This window comes from Hipposideros armiger, unplaced genomic scaffold (assembly GCF_001890085.2).
Source record: "Hipposideros armiger isolate ML-2016 unplaced genomic scaffold, ASM189008v1 scaffold_525, whole genome shotgun sequence".
Taxonomy (NCBI): domain Eukaryota; kingdom Metazoa; phylum Chordata; class Mammalia; order Chiroptera; family Hipposideridae; genus Hipposideros; species Hipposideros armiger.
Genome location: NW_017731875.1, coordinates 535,805 through 555,489, shown reverse-complemented (window position 1 = coordinate 555,489; position 19,685 = coordinate 535,805). Strand labels below are relative to the sequence as shown.

General features: G+C 41.7%; 1 protein-coding gene across 7 annotated transcripts in view; it reads left to right on the top strand.

The window, feature by feature from the left end:
• The window catches only part of LOC109396555 (tripartite motif-containing protein 5-like), a 68,227-nt gene that overhangs the window by 39,418 nt on the left and 9,124 nt on the right, over positions 1–19,685 (top strand). The window contains exons 1-8 of one of the 7 annotated variants that reach the window (XM_019668434.1): positions 2,404–2,563; positions 4,654–4,930; positions 6,334–6,811; positions 7,370–7,465; positions 8,099–8,329; positions 12,951–12,973; positions 14,204–14,307; positions 14,599–14,756. In XM_019668434.1, coding sequence (XP_019523979.1) covers positions 6,395–6,811; positions 7,370–7,465; positions 8,099–8,329; positions 12,951–12,973; positions 14,204–14,307; positions 14,599–14,615 — 888 coding nt within the window. In that variant the 5' untranslated portion in view covers positions 2,404–2,563; positions 4,654–4,930; positions 6,334–6,394 and the 3' untranslated portion in view covers positions 14,616–14,756. Of the gene's footprint in view, positions 1–2,403; positions 2,564–2,751; positions 2,932–4,653; positions 4,931–6,329; positions 6,812–7,369; positions 7,466–8,098; positions 8,330–12,950; positions 12,974–14,203; positions 14,308–14,598; positions 14,757–19,685 lie in introns of those variants that run through there. The other 6 variants (XM_019668433.1, XM_019668432.1, XM_019668435.1 and 3 more) reach the window with 6 other exon arrangements.

The following is a 19,685-nucleotide window of genomic DNA, read 5'->3' as shown; positions in this document are numbered from 1 at the left end:
GTTTGAGAGCCTTATGGTGTGACTGCTGCCCTGCTCTGCAGCTTCTTTTGTATTTACTAGTCCTACAAGATTTCCAAGTTCAAACTCTGGGATCTCAGCAGTTCCTGAAAAATCACTAACCTTGTCCATCTTCTCCTTGGAACATACCTGCCACCCAGAAACTGATTTCATCTGAGAGATCAGAGGAGGAGGAGCACATAGCAAGAATTTCCATAACGGGAATCCTTGCAACTTTTTTTTTTTTTAAGATTTTTATTGGGGAATTGTGGGGGATGGGAACAGCACTGGGGAATTGGGGGAAGGGGAACAGACAAGTTGCTGTCCTTTTGTTCTTTACTCTATTTGTGGAGGACATTGCTTCACTGGCCCAAGTTGGCACGATCATTGCGCTCTTCCCGGGCGAGGCAGATCAGTCGCCGGCTTCTGGATGGCCACTCACTGCGGCTGCTGGCCGCTCATGCTGGCTGCTGGCTACATACGGTAGCCCATGGCAACTCACTGCCACAGGGGCTGCAGCCTACGCCGTCGCCAGCGACTCACAGCAGCCCAGCTCCAGGTTGAGCTGTTGTTCAGCATATTAGCTGTAGAGGGCAGTGTCACTGGCCCTCATATGTGAGATCCGAACCGGGACCCTCTGGCATCCCAAACCAGTTCTTAACCATCGCGCCACTCGGCCGGCCCCAATCCTTGCAACTTTTAATAAAATAAATGAGATGCTTACTTGGTGTTAATCTTCTGAAAAGATATCAAAAGTGGCATGACATCAAGATTCTGAGACCCATGAGAAAAGGGAGTTAAAGAAGGGGTGCCTCATCATTTAACCACCTCTTCTCCTATTAATCAAATGCTGGACCCCAGTCTACAGACTCCCTCAGATGGTATATACAGTCAAAGGTCTTTTTTTTTTTTAACTGGCTTTTCTTTATCTGACCTGATTTTACTGGATTAAGGTTGACTTTGTGCATTATCACCTCTGCAACATTCTCCTTAGACCCTTACCTGTCCCAAGTCCTTTTTAGGCACACATCTTTTGAAATTGCACTGTTCACCTAAGTCATTAGTATTATCACAGTCTCCTGTGCCACTTAACCCAGGATTTAAGAATTCTGTCATAGTGTATTAGCCACGGGTCTTCATATATACGTATATGAAAATAATATTGACTCTGTTTTGGATATATATATATATATATATATATATATATATATATATATATCCAGAAAAATGTATACACAGTTTAAGAAAGGAAAAAACTGTATTAAAATTCGGCTGATGAAAACCACTTTGAGCACCTCTTGTAATTGCAGAAGTCAAACGTGACTTGTAGTCATCTTTTGTTATCGGTATACATTATTACAATTTTTATTATATATGAATATATGACCTTCATATATATAAAGGGGATTTATTATGAGGCAATGGCTCATGTGATTATGGACGTTGAGTAGTGCAAGGCATTGCCGTGTACAAGCCCAAGACCCAGGAAACCTGGTGGTGTAATTTAGTCCAAGTTTAAAAACTTGTCAATGGTATAAGTCCTAGTCCAAGAGAACGCCGATATCCCAGCTCAAGTAGGCAGGCAGGGAGCAAAATGAAACATTCTTCTTCTGCCCCTGTTCTAATCGGGCTCTTAAGAGATTGGACTATGCTCGCCCAAAAACACTGGGAAGGACAATGTGTCTTACTGTGTCCACAGCTCAAATGCTAATGTCACCTGGAAACAATAGCCTCACAGACACACCCAAAATAATGTTTAATCTGGGCACCCTGTGGCCAGTTAAATAGGTACATAATATTAACCATCACAATTACTTTCCCGTTTCATTTTTATTACGTTAGGACTATAGAGATTATATATTAATTAAATAGCATTAGATGACATTGCCCAAAATGACACTTCATGGATTTTCATCTTTGTAGCCTATTTAGGAAAAGTGTCATTTCGGCCATGAGTACAGGTTCTGAGAGTCAGCATCAAGGTGTTACCACTCTGTCATAGCTCCTTTGATCACTACCTGAGGTAATTTCAGATTTGGGTAGCCATCCCCTCTCACGTGTCCTAACTTAGCCTAGCTGGTGGATACAGGGCAGAAGACATCTGCCAGTGAGCTGCCTCAGGTGAGCCTTCTGTGTGGGTCCCCACTGTGGTATTATTCCCTCCTCAAGCCATCTCATTTCAAGGCAACAAGACCAAGTGGATGTGTGTGAAATTAAAGGAAGCCTAGTTCTCCAAAGGGTGTGTACATTGAAGAGCCCTGAGAACAGCTTCCAAGAGCAGAACTGAGACAGGATTAAGAATGGAGTCCCTGGCCAGCTGTCCCAGAGTAAAAAGTCTTGACATTTCCCAGGGCCCCTATGTGAAGGCCTCCCATTGGTCCATAGTGTTGCTTCCTTTCTGCCCCTCCCTCAAGGAATTGAACTTTCGTTTTCACTCCGGGCTGCTCTGGCTCCTCTGTGAAAATCAGTCAGGGTCCTAGCTGGGGCCGTGAATTCTGACTGAGTTTGCCCCTCAAGCTGGAGCTGCAGATCAAGTTTATGGGGCTTGTCCCTTGGCCAATTGGAGGTGAGTTTCCCTCTGCTCCCTGTACAGTGCCTGGGGTGTGGTAGCCTGCCAAGACTGTGTCTTCCGTTGTTTGACCGCGTGGGCCTGGAAGTGTACCACCCCCCACCGCAGCCACCAGAGCCAGGGCTAAGGGGCGTTCTCTGTGAGGGCTGCCCAGGCCCAAGGGCGGTGGCAGGTCTCTGGAGGCAGGAGCGGTTCCTGTAGAGCCGCTATGGTGGCGCAGCAGTGCTGGCGAGGGGCAGAGAAGGGCGGGGGCTGAGCACTTCCCAGTCAGCTTTGGAGGCCCAGCTGTTGCTGGGGAATAGGGCGCCCTCAGCGGCACTCAGGTTAGAGGAGATGCAACAATGGAGCCAGGCAGCCCTGCGCAGGTAAGGCAGGGGATGAAACAACCAGGGAGCCCGGCCCCCCCCCCCACATCTGTTTCCAGAGCCAGTTCAACAGGCTTCCACTGCTGCAGAGGATGGGTCTCCTGCATAAGTGGTCTAGACACTGCTCAAGCTTCTGCTTTTGCGCTGGGTTCTTCAAGTCCTTTAAGTCCTGTGTATGAGCCCTTTAAGAGAGGAACCCCCATTTCCTATAACCCTAAGCTTCTGGGCACTGCTTAGGTAGGGGTGGGGTCATCCTCCCAGTGTGACTCAGGTTCTCTGCACTTTGCTCTCCTAAATCCTGTGAGTGCAGCTGCTTTCACCTTAGCTGTTAATGGCTCCACTGTGAAAATAATTCCACAACCCCAAGGCGGGCTGCATGCTGTGCTCCAGCCTCGTCTATAGTCTCCTGATGCATCTCAGCATTAGTTGGATCCTAAATGGGAAAAGAAATAATTGGAGGACCCAGACCCATGTTTGGATTACAGCTTGAGTCATAAACAGGGGTAGACGCCATTTAGTATCTACCCCTGATATAATGTCTACCTCTATCTTGCTGTCATCAGAGCCTGATCTGGGCCACAGTCTCTGCAGCCAGGAGCTAACTGCATATGTCCTCTGGGCTATTTTCAGTATCTGGACCATTAGCTGGATTACACTTCCAGTTCTCCTTCTGCCTCATTCCTTATCAGTTTCCCTTCATGTGTGACGAAGATGGCACCAGTGGACATTGTTAGTGGGTCTAAATTAATCTCCATGCACAGCATGTATAGCTTCCCCCCCAGCCCCACCCCCTAGCAGAGGGGAAAGGGAAAACTTATTGAGTGTCCCCTACTGGAGACCTTTCTTTTACATCAAACTTTGACAACCATCAAGACATTAATATCTACTGAGGTCTTTCTTATCTGTGTTTGCTTCATAGTCCCATTACCTAGTATTCCTGATAGAGCCCCTGAGCCTAGACTGTAGCAACAGGGTCATATATTGTCCAGGTGAGAATTTGAGCATCACTGTGCTACCACTCTGCGATATCCCCTCTGACTGACAGCAGCATCATTTCCCATTTGGATGGCCATTCCCATCCATGCAACCTGATAAGACATAACCTGCCAGGGTCTCTTAGTTTAGGTAAGGGTACACGACAGTATGTCATCATGGCTGCCTCAGGTGAGCTGTCAGTGATGGTCTTCACAGTGGTATAGGAAGTACTTTATCCTTGTTATCTCAACCTTTTAAGTAGCCAGATTGAGTGGATGTGTGTGAAACTGTCATACCTTATGGAAGCCTGGAGCTACAAAGGACTTATTGTCTTGTGAAAGCCCATAAGTACAACTTCCAGGGGCTTAAAAGAGACACAGTTGGTTATAAGAGTCACAACTCCTTTGTGAAAAATGAGGCCTCTGTTTACTAACTGGTGTTTAAGATCTATATAAGCCTTCCTAGTGCACATGCACTTTACACGAGGTCATTTTTATTGTCAGTAATGTGGCCTTGCAAGGCAACTGACGTTCCAGTTTATTGGAACTGGTAAGTGTCACTGAAAACAAAAACAAAACACCAACTTACTATGAGAAGAGTAAGCCAGTATTACCTTTACAGGAAGAAAGAAACCAGGCCTGATGTTGTCCCAGGTATCTAATCGAGCTGTGAACATTTTCTCTTTACCTCCTCTTATGTCTCGCTCTCATCCCCTGCTCTCCATTTCCTTCATCACCTCGTCTGAAGCGCTCATCATCGCTCCCCTGGGCAACTGTGCATGCGCCTTACTGATCTTCCAATTCCACACTGGATCCGCCTCACAACATTCCACAGCCCAAGGGCAGAGCTAAGTGTGTCCCCTCCTCTTACCTGAGGGGAAACCATGAAAAATTTGGGAAACAGTCCCCAAATGTTACACAATTTGGGAAGGACCATACATCATGGTCACTGCACACTCATGTGATACTAAAGCCAAGCAGTTTTCTGCACACCAGAAACACTGGCATTTTCACACTCAGAGAAGGTGATATGTCTTCCATGAACTGGACATTTCCTTTACCTAATATATTTTTTCCTCTCCCTTATGCCATATTCCCTTCATCTTTTTCAACTCTCAGTTCAATCCTTATGTTTTTAAATGGATTTATTGGACAACGCTTTATCTGCCCCCCTCCCCCAAATGATTGGATTTCTCAACAACATATAGTCTCTCTAGCAGTGTTTTTACATCTGCTCTTTCATATACATATGGCTGATTATTTAATTTACTATTACTTTCCAGGTGAATGTCAGGGTCATAGTGGTTTAGAGCCTGTTTAGACTCACTTTGTGTTTATAGGTATTAGTTCACTTGCTAGCATGTAATTCATTGTTGTTAAAAAATTAGTTCAATATTCTTCCCTAATATTTTGAGACTTCTCTCCCAAGACTGATATTCATTTCATCTGTGTTCCGATTTTTCAGATATGTGACTTGTTGGTCCTGTGAGTATATTTATACTGTCTCCCTCCTCACATCCACAGGCATACATACATACCTTCAAGCTCCTACGCACATACTTGTGTATCTCCAGGCCAAGGTGAATTTCATGATCTATAAACACAAGAATCCCCAGAGCCTCCTAGCTGGCCTGGAGCTCCCACTCTCACACCCCTCATTGCTCTGGATGTTAATAGGGTCCATGAAGTTTTATAGTCCTGTTTGCTGTTAACTCAGTGGGGTAGACCTGTTAAGATGGACCCTGAATAGAATACGTTAGGTTCATCCCAACTGTGTGTATTGAAGATAAGTGAACTTTGTAAATCACTCACTCTTTCTATGTTCCCATCTGATAAAGAGTTTGCCCTTGACATGTACACAAAAACATTGTGACATATTATGTCATGATAATAAGGGAAATCATGTCAAACATGCAGCCAGGAATGGCAATGGTTAAACTGGTAAGAGAACACGTAGGAGAGAGAACTTCCTAAAGTATAAGAGTGAATCCTACGGTGACCAAAGGAAGCATTGCATGCCGAGAAAAGAGTAGGTATAAAAGCCCCAATACATACATAGGTGCTTTGGTGCTTTTACATTGAAGGTGTGTTTTGTGAATGGGAAAGAAAAAGCAGGAGTGATGGTGGGTGATACCAGGATCTTGGTAGAAAAGGCCTCAGATCATCCTTTCGTTCAGTAAAAGTAAAGGGAAATAATTGTACAGATAAAAATGAAATTTGTCATGTCATATGAACTAAAAGTAAAGTATTTAAAGTTTTTGTGAAAAGTTCTTTTAATTATGTCACCAAAGTCCTTTCCTTTTGCTCTACCATTTCTTTTTTATCCTTCAGTATTTGATCTAGGCCCATCCTTCATGTCTACACAGTTAGTATCATTTTATTCCTTCCTTTCTTACCCTGCCCACTTTTAACCTTTCCAATGAGGCAGGAATCTGTGAGCAAGAGGAGCCTCAGAAGTCGGGACAGGTAGGAGCAGGGGCGCAGCTGTGATGGCTTCAGGAGTCCTGCTGAACATAAAGGAGGAGGTGACCTGCCCCATCTGCCTGGAGCTCCTAACAGACCCCCTGAGCCTGGACTGTGGCCACAGCTTCTGCCAAGCTTGCATCACTGCAAACAAGGAGTCTGTGAACAGCCATGGAGAGAACACTTGCCCAGTGTGCCGAATCACCTACCAGCCTGGAGATCTGCGGCCTAATCGGTTTGTGAGCAATATTGTGGAGAGGCTCAAGGAGGTCACAGTGAGCCCAGAGGAGGGGCAGAAGATAGATCTCTGTGTGCAGCATGGAGAGAAACTCGTGCTCTTCTGTAAGGAGGATGGGAAGGTCATTTGCTGGCTTTGCGAGCGGTCTCAGGAGCACCGTGGTCACCATACCTTCCTCGTAGAGGAGGTAGCCCAGGAGTACCAGGTAAGAGAACTGCATGGAGGAAAGACAGTGCAGGCTGGGAAATCTCCACTTTATATTGGACTCTAATTACCTTGTCACCATAGACCTGAGTGCTGTGATCACTTTTCTACCCATGTTCATCTTTCAAGGCCTGGGCACCATTTCTCTGCATTCCACCCAATCACGAAAGGAGAAGCCACAGTACAGACTCTTAAACAGAAGTAGATATTTTTGTACCTTGTGCTAATAAGTGGAGGTTTTGTGCCCAAGCAATGCTGTCATTTCCCCTGTAATCATGGGTAACTGGGGAGCTGGGTGATTGAGATATATGTTCTTTCCTTGCTGCAGGATAGGTTTTTTGTAGGACAAAGAGAATCAGTCATCTCCTGAAGCAGAGATGGTGACTTCTGTTACCTGAGTCTTAAGGAAACATTTACCACCTCAGGTTTTCTTCCAATTTTTAATCGCAGTGTCTGTAAACTAGTCTCTTCAGGGATTGGCCTGATTTCTTCCCCATCATCCTCTATTATGGTGCTGAGAAAGCTCATGGCTTGATTCTGGTTCTTTCCACTCTCACAGGAGAAGCTCCAGGCAGCCCTGGAGAGGCTGAGGAAGGAGCAGAAGAAAGCTGAAGTGTTTAACAGTTACTTCAGTAAAGAGGGAGCTTCCTGGAAGGTAGGAGGAGACATTTCTTGAGGGAGTTAGATAGCAATCTGGGCATGACCTAGGGTGCTGGTCAGAAGGAGCTTCTCTTCTTTTTCTTCATGACAGTTGATGTGTCCAAATGTCATTTAATTGGTTCTCTTCTTATCCTTTTTCTGATGGGGGTGGTGGCTGTCTTATAAGCATGTCACAAATGAATATACATATTTGGATGGAAGTATTCTCATAGAGAGACTCTGGTGTGGATGCTTGTGAGATCCGTGTTTTAGCCTTTAACTCTTCCAGGGGAAGAAAATGGCCAGTGGCTCATGGTTCTGTCCTCAGTGTTTAACGTTAGGCAGAGGGTCAGGGCAGTGGTCAGGTATTACACAGGGAGGCATGACTGTCCTGGCCAGCTATGCAAAAGCTGAGCCACACCCAGGTGTCCTATTTTGGCTTAGAGTTGGCCTTGGTAATGAAGACTTGAGGCTATTATTTTGGAATGTGATGGAGAGAAAAGAATAGGAAAAGTCAGCTTCCCCAATATTCGCTCCCTCTTTTCCATCTCCCTTCCATGTGTGAACTTTCAAATCAAATACTTCTTGTCCTGACTCCCAGTCTCTGCCTGATAGCCTGAGTCCCTCTCTCTCTTTCTCATTTTTGAAGAATCAAATGCAAAATGAGATACAGAGTGTCCAGAATGGCTTCAAACAACTGAAGTGTATCCTGGACCGTGAGGAGCAGAAGGAGCTGCGAAAGCTGAAAAAGGAGGTGGGAGACATTCTACACATCCTGGCAAAGTCTAAGAATGAGCTGGTCCAGCAGAGCCAGCTGGTGAGAAATCTCATCGCCGATTTGGAGCATCGGTTGCAGGGCTCAGCCATGGAGATGCTACAGGTAGGACTTGGGAAGAAGCCCCAGCGTGTGAGATTTGAGGAAAATGTCGACTAAGTTTCCTTCTATGCCGTGTTGCTGTGTTCTTTCTACTGGTGACACTAATTTTTTTTGGTCTTACAGTATCCTTTCTCTGCATCTATTCCAGAGGCTATAGGAATAATTGAATGCATGAATAACCAGGGAAAATCTCATTTTTATTAATTTAAAAGAGCAGTGCAAAAATTTGACTGTGGTAAGAGGATTCATTATGTCCAGTGATATTCCATAGGTCCCCGTTATATGTTACCTAGTGTTAGGTGTTTACCAGGTATCTCTTTATACCCAAGAGGTTTTTTATTTCCTCATAGAATGAGTTGAAATTCTTCTCCACTTTCTCTATTTTCTGATAAACTGCTTTTCTTATCTTGTAATCTTTTTTACGTCTTCTTTAATTCTCAATGATAGCCTTGCTGCGTAGAGTAATCATGGTTACGGGTCCTTCCTTTTCTTTACTTTGACTATTTCATGACAGTCACTTCTGGCCTGTGAAGTTTCTGTTGGGAATCCAGCTGACTGACTAAGGAGAGTTCCCTTCTAGGTAACTAACAGCTTTTCTCCTGATGCTTTTAAGATTCTCTCTTTGGCTTTAACTTTTGGCCTTTTAATTGTAATGTGTCTTGGTGTAGACCTCTTTCAGTTCATCTTATTTGAGACTTTATGCACTGCCTGCACTTGTATGTCTATTGCCTTCACCAGGTTAAGGAAGTTTTCTGTCATTTTTTTCTTCAAATAGGTTTTCAATTCTTTGCACTCTGTCTTCTTCCTCTGGTAGCCCTATGATGCGAATGTTGTTACGCTTGGTGTGTCCCACAGGACCCTTAAACTATCCTCATTTTCTAAATTATTTTTTCCTTTTTACTGTTCATTGCAGTTATTGTATTTTTCCTTCCTGACTAGTTCTTTTTCATGTTTTCTATCTGCTTTTTTATGTTTTCTACCTCTTTGTTGAAGTTCCCACTGTGATAATTGAGCATCCTTATAACCAGTGTTTTGGACTCTGCATCTGGTAGATTGCTTGTCTTCATTTTGTTTTGTGATTTTTGAAGTTTTGTCCTGTTCTTTCATTTGGGACCCGTTTCTTTTTCTCCTCATGTCAACTGCCTTCCTATGTTTGTTTCTATGTATTAAGTAGATATTTCTCATTTCCCAGTCATGGCAGGGTGGCCTGGTGTAGAAGGTATCCTCTGGGGCCCAGTGGTGCAGTCTCGCTTGAGCCAGCTGCTCCAGGGGTGTTGCTTGTGTGGGTTGTGTGTGCTCTCCTATTGCAGTTGGCCTTGATTGCTGTTGATATGTCAGTGGTTGGGATTGACCCTCAGGCTGACTGGCTATGAGGACTTGCCATGACTGCCATGAAGAAGCTGTTGTGCACAGATTCACTTCTCAGAAGAGGATTCATTTTAGCAGGGCTCTGGGGTCTGCCTAGTCCGTGCTTTGTTTGTGTGATTTGTGACACTAATTGGGCAGTGCTCTGGTGTTGTCTGAAGCTGGCCACCAGTGTGTTGGTTCTAAGGCATCTTGAGAGGGGCTCTGGTGCAAACCAGGTCAGCCACTGCCTGTGTCTAGACCAGGGCCACCTGGTAGGAGCTACAGAATGATGTGCAGCTGGTAGCTGCCTGTTCTGGGTTGAAGGTGCTGGGGAGAAACTGTGCTGTGAAGTGAGGCCAGCTGCCACTATTACCAGAAGCAGAGCTGCTTAGTAAGTGACACAGGGCACACTGAGGTCAGCTGCTGCTTGTTTGCAGAACTTTGAGAGATTTTACCAAAGTCTGCAGCATTGGCTAAGGCTGGCTGGTTTTGTGGATTAGCCTCTTAAAGAAGTTCAGGCCAGGCACTTGTGTTGTGTGAGGTGGGATCTCAGAGACTTAACAGGGCAGGATGAGAGGGATGTTAGCCAGGTCAATGGTGACTCAGGTTTGGTGCCCTCCTGTGCCTGCAGGCTGTGTGGTGTCAGAGCTCAATAAAGGAACAATGGTGCCTGCTGGCATCTCAGTCTGGGAGACATTTGCTCCTCTGCCCTTGTCATGAAGCCAGACAATTCAGTTTCTCCCCGTATGTCCCTGGCACTCTAAGAGCTTCTCTGGAGCTTAGGACAAGTGTTTGTGAGCAAGTGAGTCTCTGCTAGGGCCCTTTAAGAGGATGCTGGGGCCTAAATCAGCTCTCCATCTCACCTGGACTTAGTCTCTGCTGATTTTCATAGTCAACTGGTGTGCGACTTCTCTTCATGGCACCAGTGGTCCCGGTTGGGGAGTCCAGTGTGGGGCTGGGACCCCTCACTCCTCAGGGAGTACCTCCCAGGTGAGATATCCCTCCTAGTTAATAACTGCCACATGTATATATGGGACTATGAAATTCATGTCTCCACTCTTCCCAATAGTTATGACGTTCTTTATATCCTAGTTATAGGAGTTCTGTTCAGTTCATCTTCAGGTAGGTTCTCCAGGGCAGTTGGTCTTAATTTAGTTGTAGTTTGATGTAGTCATGTGAGGAGACAAGCACAGCCTTTATGTACACTGCCATCTTGACCAGAAGTTTATCATTTTACTTTTTCTTTGTGTCTTTGAATCCAAAATATGTCTCTTATATATAGCAAGAATTGAATCTTGCTTTTAGTCTAGTCTAACAATCTCTGCCTAAATTTTAGTTGGTGGATTAAGACAATGACATTTAATGTAATTATTAATGTGGCTCTTTTAAATTAATTATTGTGTTACTTGCTTCTGTGTCACCTGCAATGTTCATTGTTCTCTTTCTCATTGACTAGCTTCTTTTGAGTTAAACAGGTATTTGTAGTATAAAATTTTAAGTTTTTCGATTTTCTTACAGCTTTTTTTTAGATTATTTGTGGTGGTTGCTCTTTTCATTACAATATGAATCTTATCCTATCATGATCTACCTTAAATTAATACTAACTTGAGTCCAATAAAATATGGAAACTAACCTCCAACATTGCTGTATATTCTTAAAACAATAACAATACAGCGATGCTTTTAACATAGGCACCTGATCCTATGCAGGACTATGACCTGCAGGCCTCAGAGTTTTTTCATATGACTGGGAAGAGATCTCTTTTGTTTTGGAGTATGTACGAGGATATTTATGTTTCCTTCATGAACTGAGGATAAAGTTCCCAATGTAATGGGAATAAACACAAAAAAATTGGAGAATGACACAAACCAGATCCTGATGACAGTATTTGAGCCTCAAAATTAAGCTTCGATTAAAGTTACAAATGTCCCCAAATTCTTTTTCTCAATTTGTCATATACAACAAAAAAGTACTCATATAGACAGCAAAACAATGTATATTTTTTAACTGTATGCACCCGTGGTTTGCCTAGTTTTTGGTGTCATGAAGGAAATAAGTCTGAGGTAAAGGAGAGAATATGTATTATCTGTGCAAACAAATAAATCTGTGATGATTAAGATCACGTGGCTAAAAACTGTTAACTATGTGCACTAAACTGGCTTGGTAGAGACTGAGCTACGGATAATCATTGTGGTTTTTAGGACAGTGGCCAAGTGGATATTGGTAACATTATGGACAAAGGAGTATAAGGGAAGAGACAATATGGTTGGTGAAGAGTAAGGGACATATGAGACATCCTAAGTTACTGGTTCCTGTGGCTTCCTTACTAAGGAATGTATTAACCCGCATTTAAGAGACAAAATTTTGTAAAAAATAAAATCTTGGAAGTCAATTGCTTATATGTGAGTGTTGAATTTAAGAGAGTGGATGAGGGCCTGGAAGCAAAATCTCAACAGATTGAGAAAATGCTCTGCAAAATGGCGGTTTGCAGTTTATTTTATACATAATATCAAAGGAGGAAGGTTACATGAAATCTATTGGTGATAGATGAAGGGAGTGGGAGAAAGCAAAACAGGGAAATCTTTGGGACTGGATAAAAGTGCATTGGAGAGACAGGTACCTCTCGCACACAGGTGGGTGCAGGATAGCTAACAGTTAGCTCTTTATAGCACATAGAGATGTTAATCAGGAGATAAGCATAATAATGAGGAATTTTGCAGTTTTCAACTCTGGTCTGGAAAAAGGATTAAAGATGTTATTTTAGGTACAGAAACAACAGGCCCACTGAAAAGGCACAGATTAACTTAATGAGGAGGCTGAAGATGTGACTTCCCACCATGGCCCACTTAGTTAAAAAGTTTTATGTTCATATCACCCTCTTGTGGTTATTTTCAGCCTCCTGAACTATTCAGTTTAACCTGTGGCCCCTTTTCTGTTCACAGAATAAACCATTAATTATTCAAATAATCTCATGAGGAGCCTTATGAACTTGGGGAAAATATTAAGGGGTCATGTTTTCCTCAAAATATGTCCCATCTCCAGGTACTGGAAGCCTCATGTTTCTACAAAGGTCAAAGTTATTTCTACATTTTAGGAAACCTAAAAACCTCACATGAGTTTTCTGGAATGATTGGTCTATGTCTTTTCATTACTTCCTGGCTTTGACCTTGGGACCATCTCTATTCCAACCACATCAGGGGCTGGTGGGTATGTGATGAAACTTTGTAAGTGGGGAGTGCCTATTACTTCTTGACTCCTGGTTTTCATTTCTCCCTAGGATGTGAATGGCATCATGGAAAGGTATGTGCGGGATACCAGAGATGGTTCTTCTGTGCTGTGAAAAGAGGTTTGAAGCCATTAGAGTTGTCTGGTGGTTAATTAGAATAAAAAATCTCTGAAGGCAGCACAATTTGGGTGTAGTTTTATCTTAGATTTCTGTTCACAAATCCTGGTTTGACTGTTCTATAACTATTATGAATGAACCAGATTCTGTGGTAGGTAATTTGGGTGGGGGGAAGTCGCAGAGGTAGGGTCAGTAGCAGTTAGGTATAATGTGTTGTAGTATCAGACCCCTGTACCTTCATAAATTTTATTTACCCAGCATGCCTGTGTCAAACTCAAGTTCTCATATTTCATAGGTGCTTTATCTATCATGGGTAGTTCTGTCTTTTTTACCTGCCAAGCACCCAGAATTGGAGACTACTCCTTTATATTTAATTTACTGCCCTGGGAATAGAAGAGACCAGGTCCTTCTATATTGTTCTCTTCATTTGCCAAAAACACACTTAAATCTCAAGTAAAATTTTGGCCCTCGTGTAAACAAGTGGTCCATTTTGGTCATGTACTTTTGATGCCAGAATGGAAGGGCAGCATATTTGTGTCTAAAGTTGTACACCTACTTGTTTCCATCAAACTCTTTAAACACATGAAATTTAGATCACAATTATTATGCTATTCATAATGTCTTTTTTTCCTAGTGTTATAATTTTTCCCAGAGAATCTGAATTCTCAGATGTTTTTCTGAGGGCCTCCCTACTGAGGAGAAGACTTTAAGGGTCTTGGTCCTGTGCGGGCAGTATTCCCACAATTGATGTCTCCAACAACTAAGAGCCAGGTTCTGCGACCTCACTTTCATGTCATATCACTGGAAATCCACATCCATACTGTAACTTTTTCTCTTATTAGTTTGTTTTGAGGAACCAAAGTTTTGTATTTAAAAAAAAATGCATTTCATATAATTTCATATAATTTCAAGGAGATGGAGAGGGAGAGGTTAGGTATTTCATTTTGGAAGGAATAAACTATGCTTCTGAGAGGTCTAAGTCTTCCCAAGGTCACACAGAGGGTAACTGTGAAGGTGGACATGATCACATTTCTTTTGGCTCCAAGGTCAGGAGTCCATTCTCTCATTTCTCAGGGTCTCCAGGGAAGGTGGTTCAAGCGCTTCAATGGGGGTGAATAAATACAAAGTCAGTGGTTTTGAATGGACAAAATGTCAGAGTTGTGTGTGTCAGTTTTTGTCATCCCTAGGAGTAAGACCTTGACTGTGATGAAGCCAAACACCCTTTCCCATGAAAGATACAGCAGAGCGTTGCAAGTTGTTGATCGGAGCAGGATTCTGGAAGTGTTAAACGGTGAGGAATGCTAGAGCAAGTGAGTGGCTATGGGATTCTTGCTATGGTGGGGGTTCAATTGGGAAGAGGTGTAGTTTCTGGGTGTGCATAGAGGAGACAAAGAAGGGTGGATATCATGTGCTGATAACATGGTCATATTTAAGAGGGAGTGGCCAGGTGTCTGGTTCACCTCTCATTCCTCTATCTGCTACTGCCCATAGTCCCCAGTCATTCTCCTGATCTGAAGAAGAGATAGATTTTAGTGCTGTCTCCTTTGCTTATATTTAACATTATGGATTTATATCATTTCAGAGCTGAAAGATGTTTGATGCTATCCCGGTGAGGAGAAATCTCAGTATCATGAAGCCACCCTGTTCTCACCTTCTTTCAGAGTTTTGCATTTTTGAAATTAGTTTCAGGTGCACAAAACAATGTAATAGTTAGATGTTTGCACCCCTCACAAAGTGATAACTCCCCTCCCTGAATCTACTACCCCTCTGACATCATATATCGCTGTTACAATTCTATTGACTTTATTCCCTATGCTGTACTCCACATCCTGTGACCATATATATATATATAAAATTATAGTTGACATTCATTATTGTTCAGCTTCAGCTTCAGGTGTACACTGCAGTGGTCAGGCATCTATACCATCTATTAAGTGTTCTCCCTAATAAGACAAGTGTCAATAGGATACCCTACAAAATCTTTACAATGTTATTGATTATATTTTCCAAACTGTCTTTTGTATCCCCATAGCAATCTTGTGGTTACCAATTTGTGCTTTCTAATTCCCTCATCCCCACCCCTGTCCCATCTAGTAAGTAACCCTCAGTTTTTTCTCTATATCTTTGAGACTCTTTCTGATTAGTTTGTTCATTTATTCTATTCTTTAGATTCCACATATAAGAGAGATCATATGGTATTTGTCTTTCTCTGTCTGCCTTGTTTCACTTAACATAATTTTCTCTAGGTCCATCTATACCATTGCAAATGGTTAAGATTTCATTCTTCTTTATCGCCAAGTAACACTCCATTATAAATGTACCACACTTTCTTGATCCAGTTGTCTACCGATGGGCATTTCTGTTGTTTCCATGTGTTGGCTATTGTGAATAGCACTGCAATAAACATAGGTGTGCATATAGTTTTTTGAATTAGCGTTTTGGATTTCTCTTGATAGATACCTAAAAGTGGAATTGCTGGGTCATAAGGCAGTTTCATTTTCAGTTTTATGAGACACCTTCATACTGATTTCCATAGTGGCTGCACAAATGAGCAGTCCCATCAACCGTCCATGAGGGTTCCCTTTTCTTCACATCCTTGCCAGTACTTGTTTGTTGATTTATTGATGATAGTCACTCTGGAGTGAGGTGGTATCTCATTGTGGTTTTTATTTGCATTTCTCTAATGATTAGTGAGGTTGAGCATTTTTTCATATGTCTGTTGGCAATCTGTATGTCCTCTTTAGAAAACTGTCTCTTCATATCCTCTGCCCATATTTTAGTTGGGTTGTTTGGTTTTTTGGTGTTGAGTTGAATGAGTGTTTTATAAATTTTGGATATTAACCTCTTATCAGATGTATCCTTGACAAACATCTTCTCCCATTCAGTAGGCTTCCTTTTTGTTTTATTGATGGTTTCCTTTGCTGTGAAAAAAAACATTTTAGTTTGATGAAACCCCAGATGTTTATTTTTTCTCTTACTTCCCCTGCTCTAGGAGATATATTAGTAAAACTATTACTAAGGGTAATATCAGCAAATTTATTTTCCATAGTTTCTTCTAGGAGTTTTATGGTTTCAGGTCTTACATTTAAATCATAATGCATTTTGAATTTATTCTTGTATATGGCGTAAGGAGGTGGTTCAGCTTCATTTTTTTGCATATGTCTGTCCAGATTTCCCAGCACCATTTATTGAATAGACTGTGTTTACCCCAATGTAAATTCTTGCTTCCATTTTCATAGAATAAATGACCATATAGGCATGGATTTATTTCTGGGGTCTCTATTCTGTTTCATTGATCTGTGTGTCTGTTTTTATGCTGGTACCATGCTGTTTTGATTACTATAGACTTGTAGTATGATTTGATGTCAGGTATCATGATACCTCCCACTTTGTTCTTATTTCTCAAGATTGCCATGGCTATTCGGGGACTTTTATGGTTACATATACATTTTAAGATTATATGTTTTATTTCTGTGAAAAATGTCCTTGGTAGTTTGATGGGAATTGCGTTGAATCTGTATATTGCATTAGGCAGTATAGATATTTTATCTACATTAATTCTTCCTATCCATGAGCATGGTATTTGTTTCCATTTATTTGTAGCTTTGATTTCTCTCTTCAGTGTCTTATAATTTTCTGAGTACAGGTCTTTTACTTATTTGGTTAAATTTATTTCTAAGTATTTTGTAGTTTTTGAACCAATTATAAATGGGACTGTGTTCCCAATTTCTTCTTCTGATAGTTGCATTTGTATCCTGCTGCTTTACTAAATTCATTTATCAGTTCTAATAGTTTTTTGGTGGAGTTTTGGGGGTTATCTATATATAATGTCATGTCATCTGCATATAATGACAATTTTACTTCCTCACCAATTTGGATGACTTTTATTTCTTGTCTGATTGCTATGGCTAGAACTTCTAGAACTATGTTGAATAAAAGTGGAGAAAGGGGGGCCGGCTGAGTGGCTCAGTTGGTTAAGAGCTCGCTCAAGAGTTTGAGCTCTGAGCAACAGTGGTTCGAGTCAGCCCGAGCTGAGCAGCCGTGAGCTGCCAACAGGTGGCGGGATGGCTCAGCTAAAAAAAAAAAAAAAAAGTGGAGAAAGGGGCAACCTTGTCTTGTTCCTCATCTTAAGGGGGAATTGTTTTAGCTTTTCCCCATTGAATATGATGTTAGCTGGATTTATCATATGTGGATTTATCATGTATGGCCTTTATTATGTTGAGATATGATCCCTCTATTTCCACTTTGCTAAGAGTTTTTTATCATAAATGGCTGCTGGATTTTGTCAAATGCTTTTTCTGCATCTATTGATTGACCATATGATTTTTATTTTTCATTTTGTTAATGTGTATCACATTAATTTATTTGTGGATATTGAACCAACCTTGCATAACAGGAATGAATCCCACTTGATCGTAGTGTATGATCTTCTTAATGTATTGCTAAATTCTGTTTGCTAATATTTTGTTGAGGACTTTTGCATCTATGTTCATTAGGGATATCGGCCTGTAGTTTTCTTTTTTTATAATGTCTTTCTATGATTTTGGGATCAGATTGATAGTGACCTCATGAAAAGAGTTTAAGAGGCTTTTCTCCTTCTGGATTTTTTGGAATAGTTTGAGAAGAATAGGTGATAATTATTTTTTGAGTGTTTGGTAAAATTCACCTGTAAAGCCATCTGGTCCAGGGCTTTTGTTTGTTGGGAGCTTGTTGATTACTGATTCAATTTCACTGATAGTAATCAGTCTATTCAGATTTTCCGTTTCTTCTTGAGTTAGCCTTGGGAGGTTGCATGCGTCTAGAAAATTATTCATTTCTTCCATATTGTCTAATTTGTTGGTGATAGTTGCTCCTAGCATTGCCTGAAAATTTTTTTGTATTTCTGTGGTGTCCGTTGTCACTTCTCCTCTTTCATTTCTGATTTTATTAATTTGGGTCCTCTCTTTCTTTTTTCTTTGATGAATCTGGCTAAAGGTTTCTCAATTTTGTGTATCTTCTAAAAAAAAAAAACGAAACCATTTCTTGATTTCATTGATCTTTTGTATTGTTTTTTTTGGTCTCTATTTCATTTATTTCTGCCCTGATCTTTATTATCTCCTTCCTTGTACTCCCTTTGGGCTTATTTTGCTGTTCTTTATCCAGTTCTCTTAGGTGTAAGGATAAACTGTTGATTTGAAACTGTTCTTGTTTCTTTTGGTAGGCCTGCATTGCAATAAACTTCCCTCTTAGGACTGCTTTCACTGCATCCCAAAGATTTTGGGTCATTGTGTTTTCCTTTTCTTTTATCTCGAGGTATCTTTTGATTTCTTCCTTGATCTCATTTTTGACCCATTTATTATTTAGTAACATGTTATTCAGCCTCCATGTATTTGCTTGTTTCCAGTTTTTTTCTTGTAATTGATTTCTAATTTCATAGCACTGTAGTCAGAGAAGATGCTTGATATGAGTTCAATTTTCTTAAATTTATTGAGACTTGTTTTGTGGCCTAACATGTGGTCTATGTTGGAAAATGCTCCTTGTGCACTCAAGAAAAATGTATATATTCTGCAGCTTTGGGGTGAAATGCTCTAAAAATAGAAATTAAATCCAGCTGGCCTAATGTGTCATTTAAGGCTGCTGTTTCCATATTGATTTTCCATCTGGAGGATCTGTCCCTTATTGTCAGTGGTGTGTTGAAGTCCCCTACTATGATAATGTTACTGTTGATCTCTGTCTTTATGTAAGTCAATATCTGTTTTATATATTTAGGTGCTTCTATGTTGGGTTCATAGATGTTTACTAGGGTTATGTCCTCTTGTTGGATCAATCCCTTTTTTATTATGTAGTGCCCTTCTTTGTCTTTTGTTATTATATTCTTCATTTTAAAGTCTATTTTGTCAGATACAAGTATTTGCTACTCCAGCTTTTCTCTCATTTCCATTTGCATGAAATATCTTACTCCATCTCTTTACTTTCAGCCTGTGTGTGTCTTTTGATCTGAGGTGAGTCTCTTGTACAAAGCATATGCAAGAATCTTGTTGTCTTATCCACTCAGCCACCCTATGTCTTTTTTTTTGGGGGGGCAAGTTAGGGGAGGATAACAGTGTTGGGGAATTAGGGGAGGGGAACAGCCAAGTTGTTGTCCTTCAATCTTAGCTGTGGAGGGCACAGCAAACTCAGCTCCAAGTCCAGTCGCGCCACTCAGCTCAAGGTGCTGTGTTCAATTATTTGCAGGTGGGCATAGCCACCATTCCATGCATCAGTCAAACCAGGAACCTCGTTGTTAAGAGCGCGCGCTCTATCCCCTGAGTCATCTGGGTGGCAGCTAAACTCAAGTTGCCAAGTTCAGTCTTCGGTTGCAGGCGGGCGGGCGTAGCCCACCATTTCAAACTGGCAACCTTGTTGTTAGGAGCATGTGCTCTCACCAGCTGAGCCATCCTGCCACCTGTTGGCAGCTCAGCAGCAGCTCAGCTTATGACGGACCAGCCGCCACAATTCGATCAGTACCTGAAGGGGGGAGCGGGAATTAAAGAAAGAGACACTCACACAATTGTTGATTCGGCCGGTCTTCACTGATGGTGAAGCACTGAGTTTATTTTTTTTTTCCAATATATGCAGTTTGAGTACGTGCAACACTGCAGGTACAACTACGCATTACCTCATACAGAAGCAGATCATTAACTATCTACT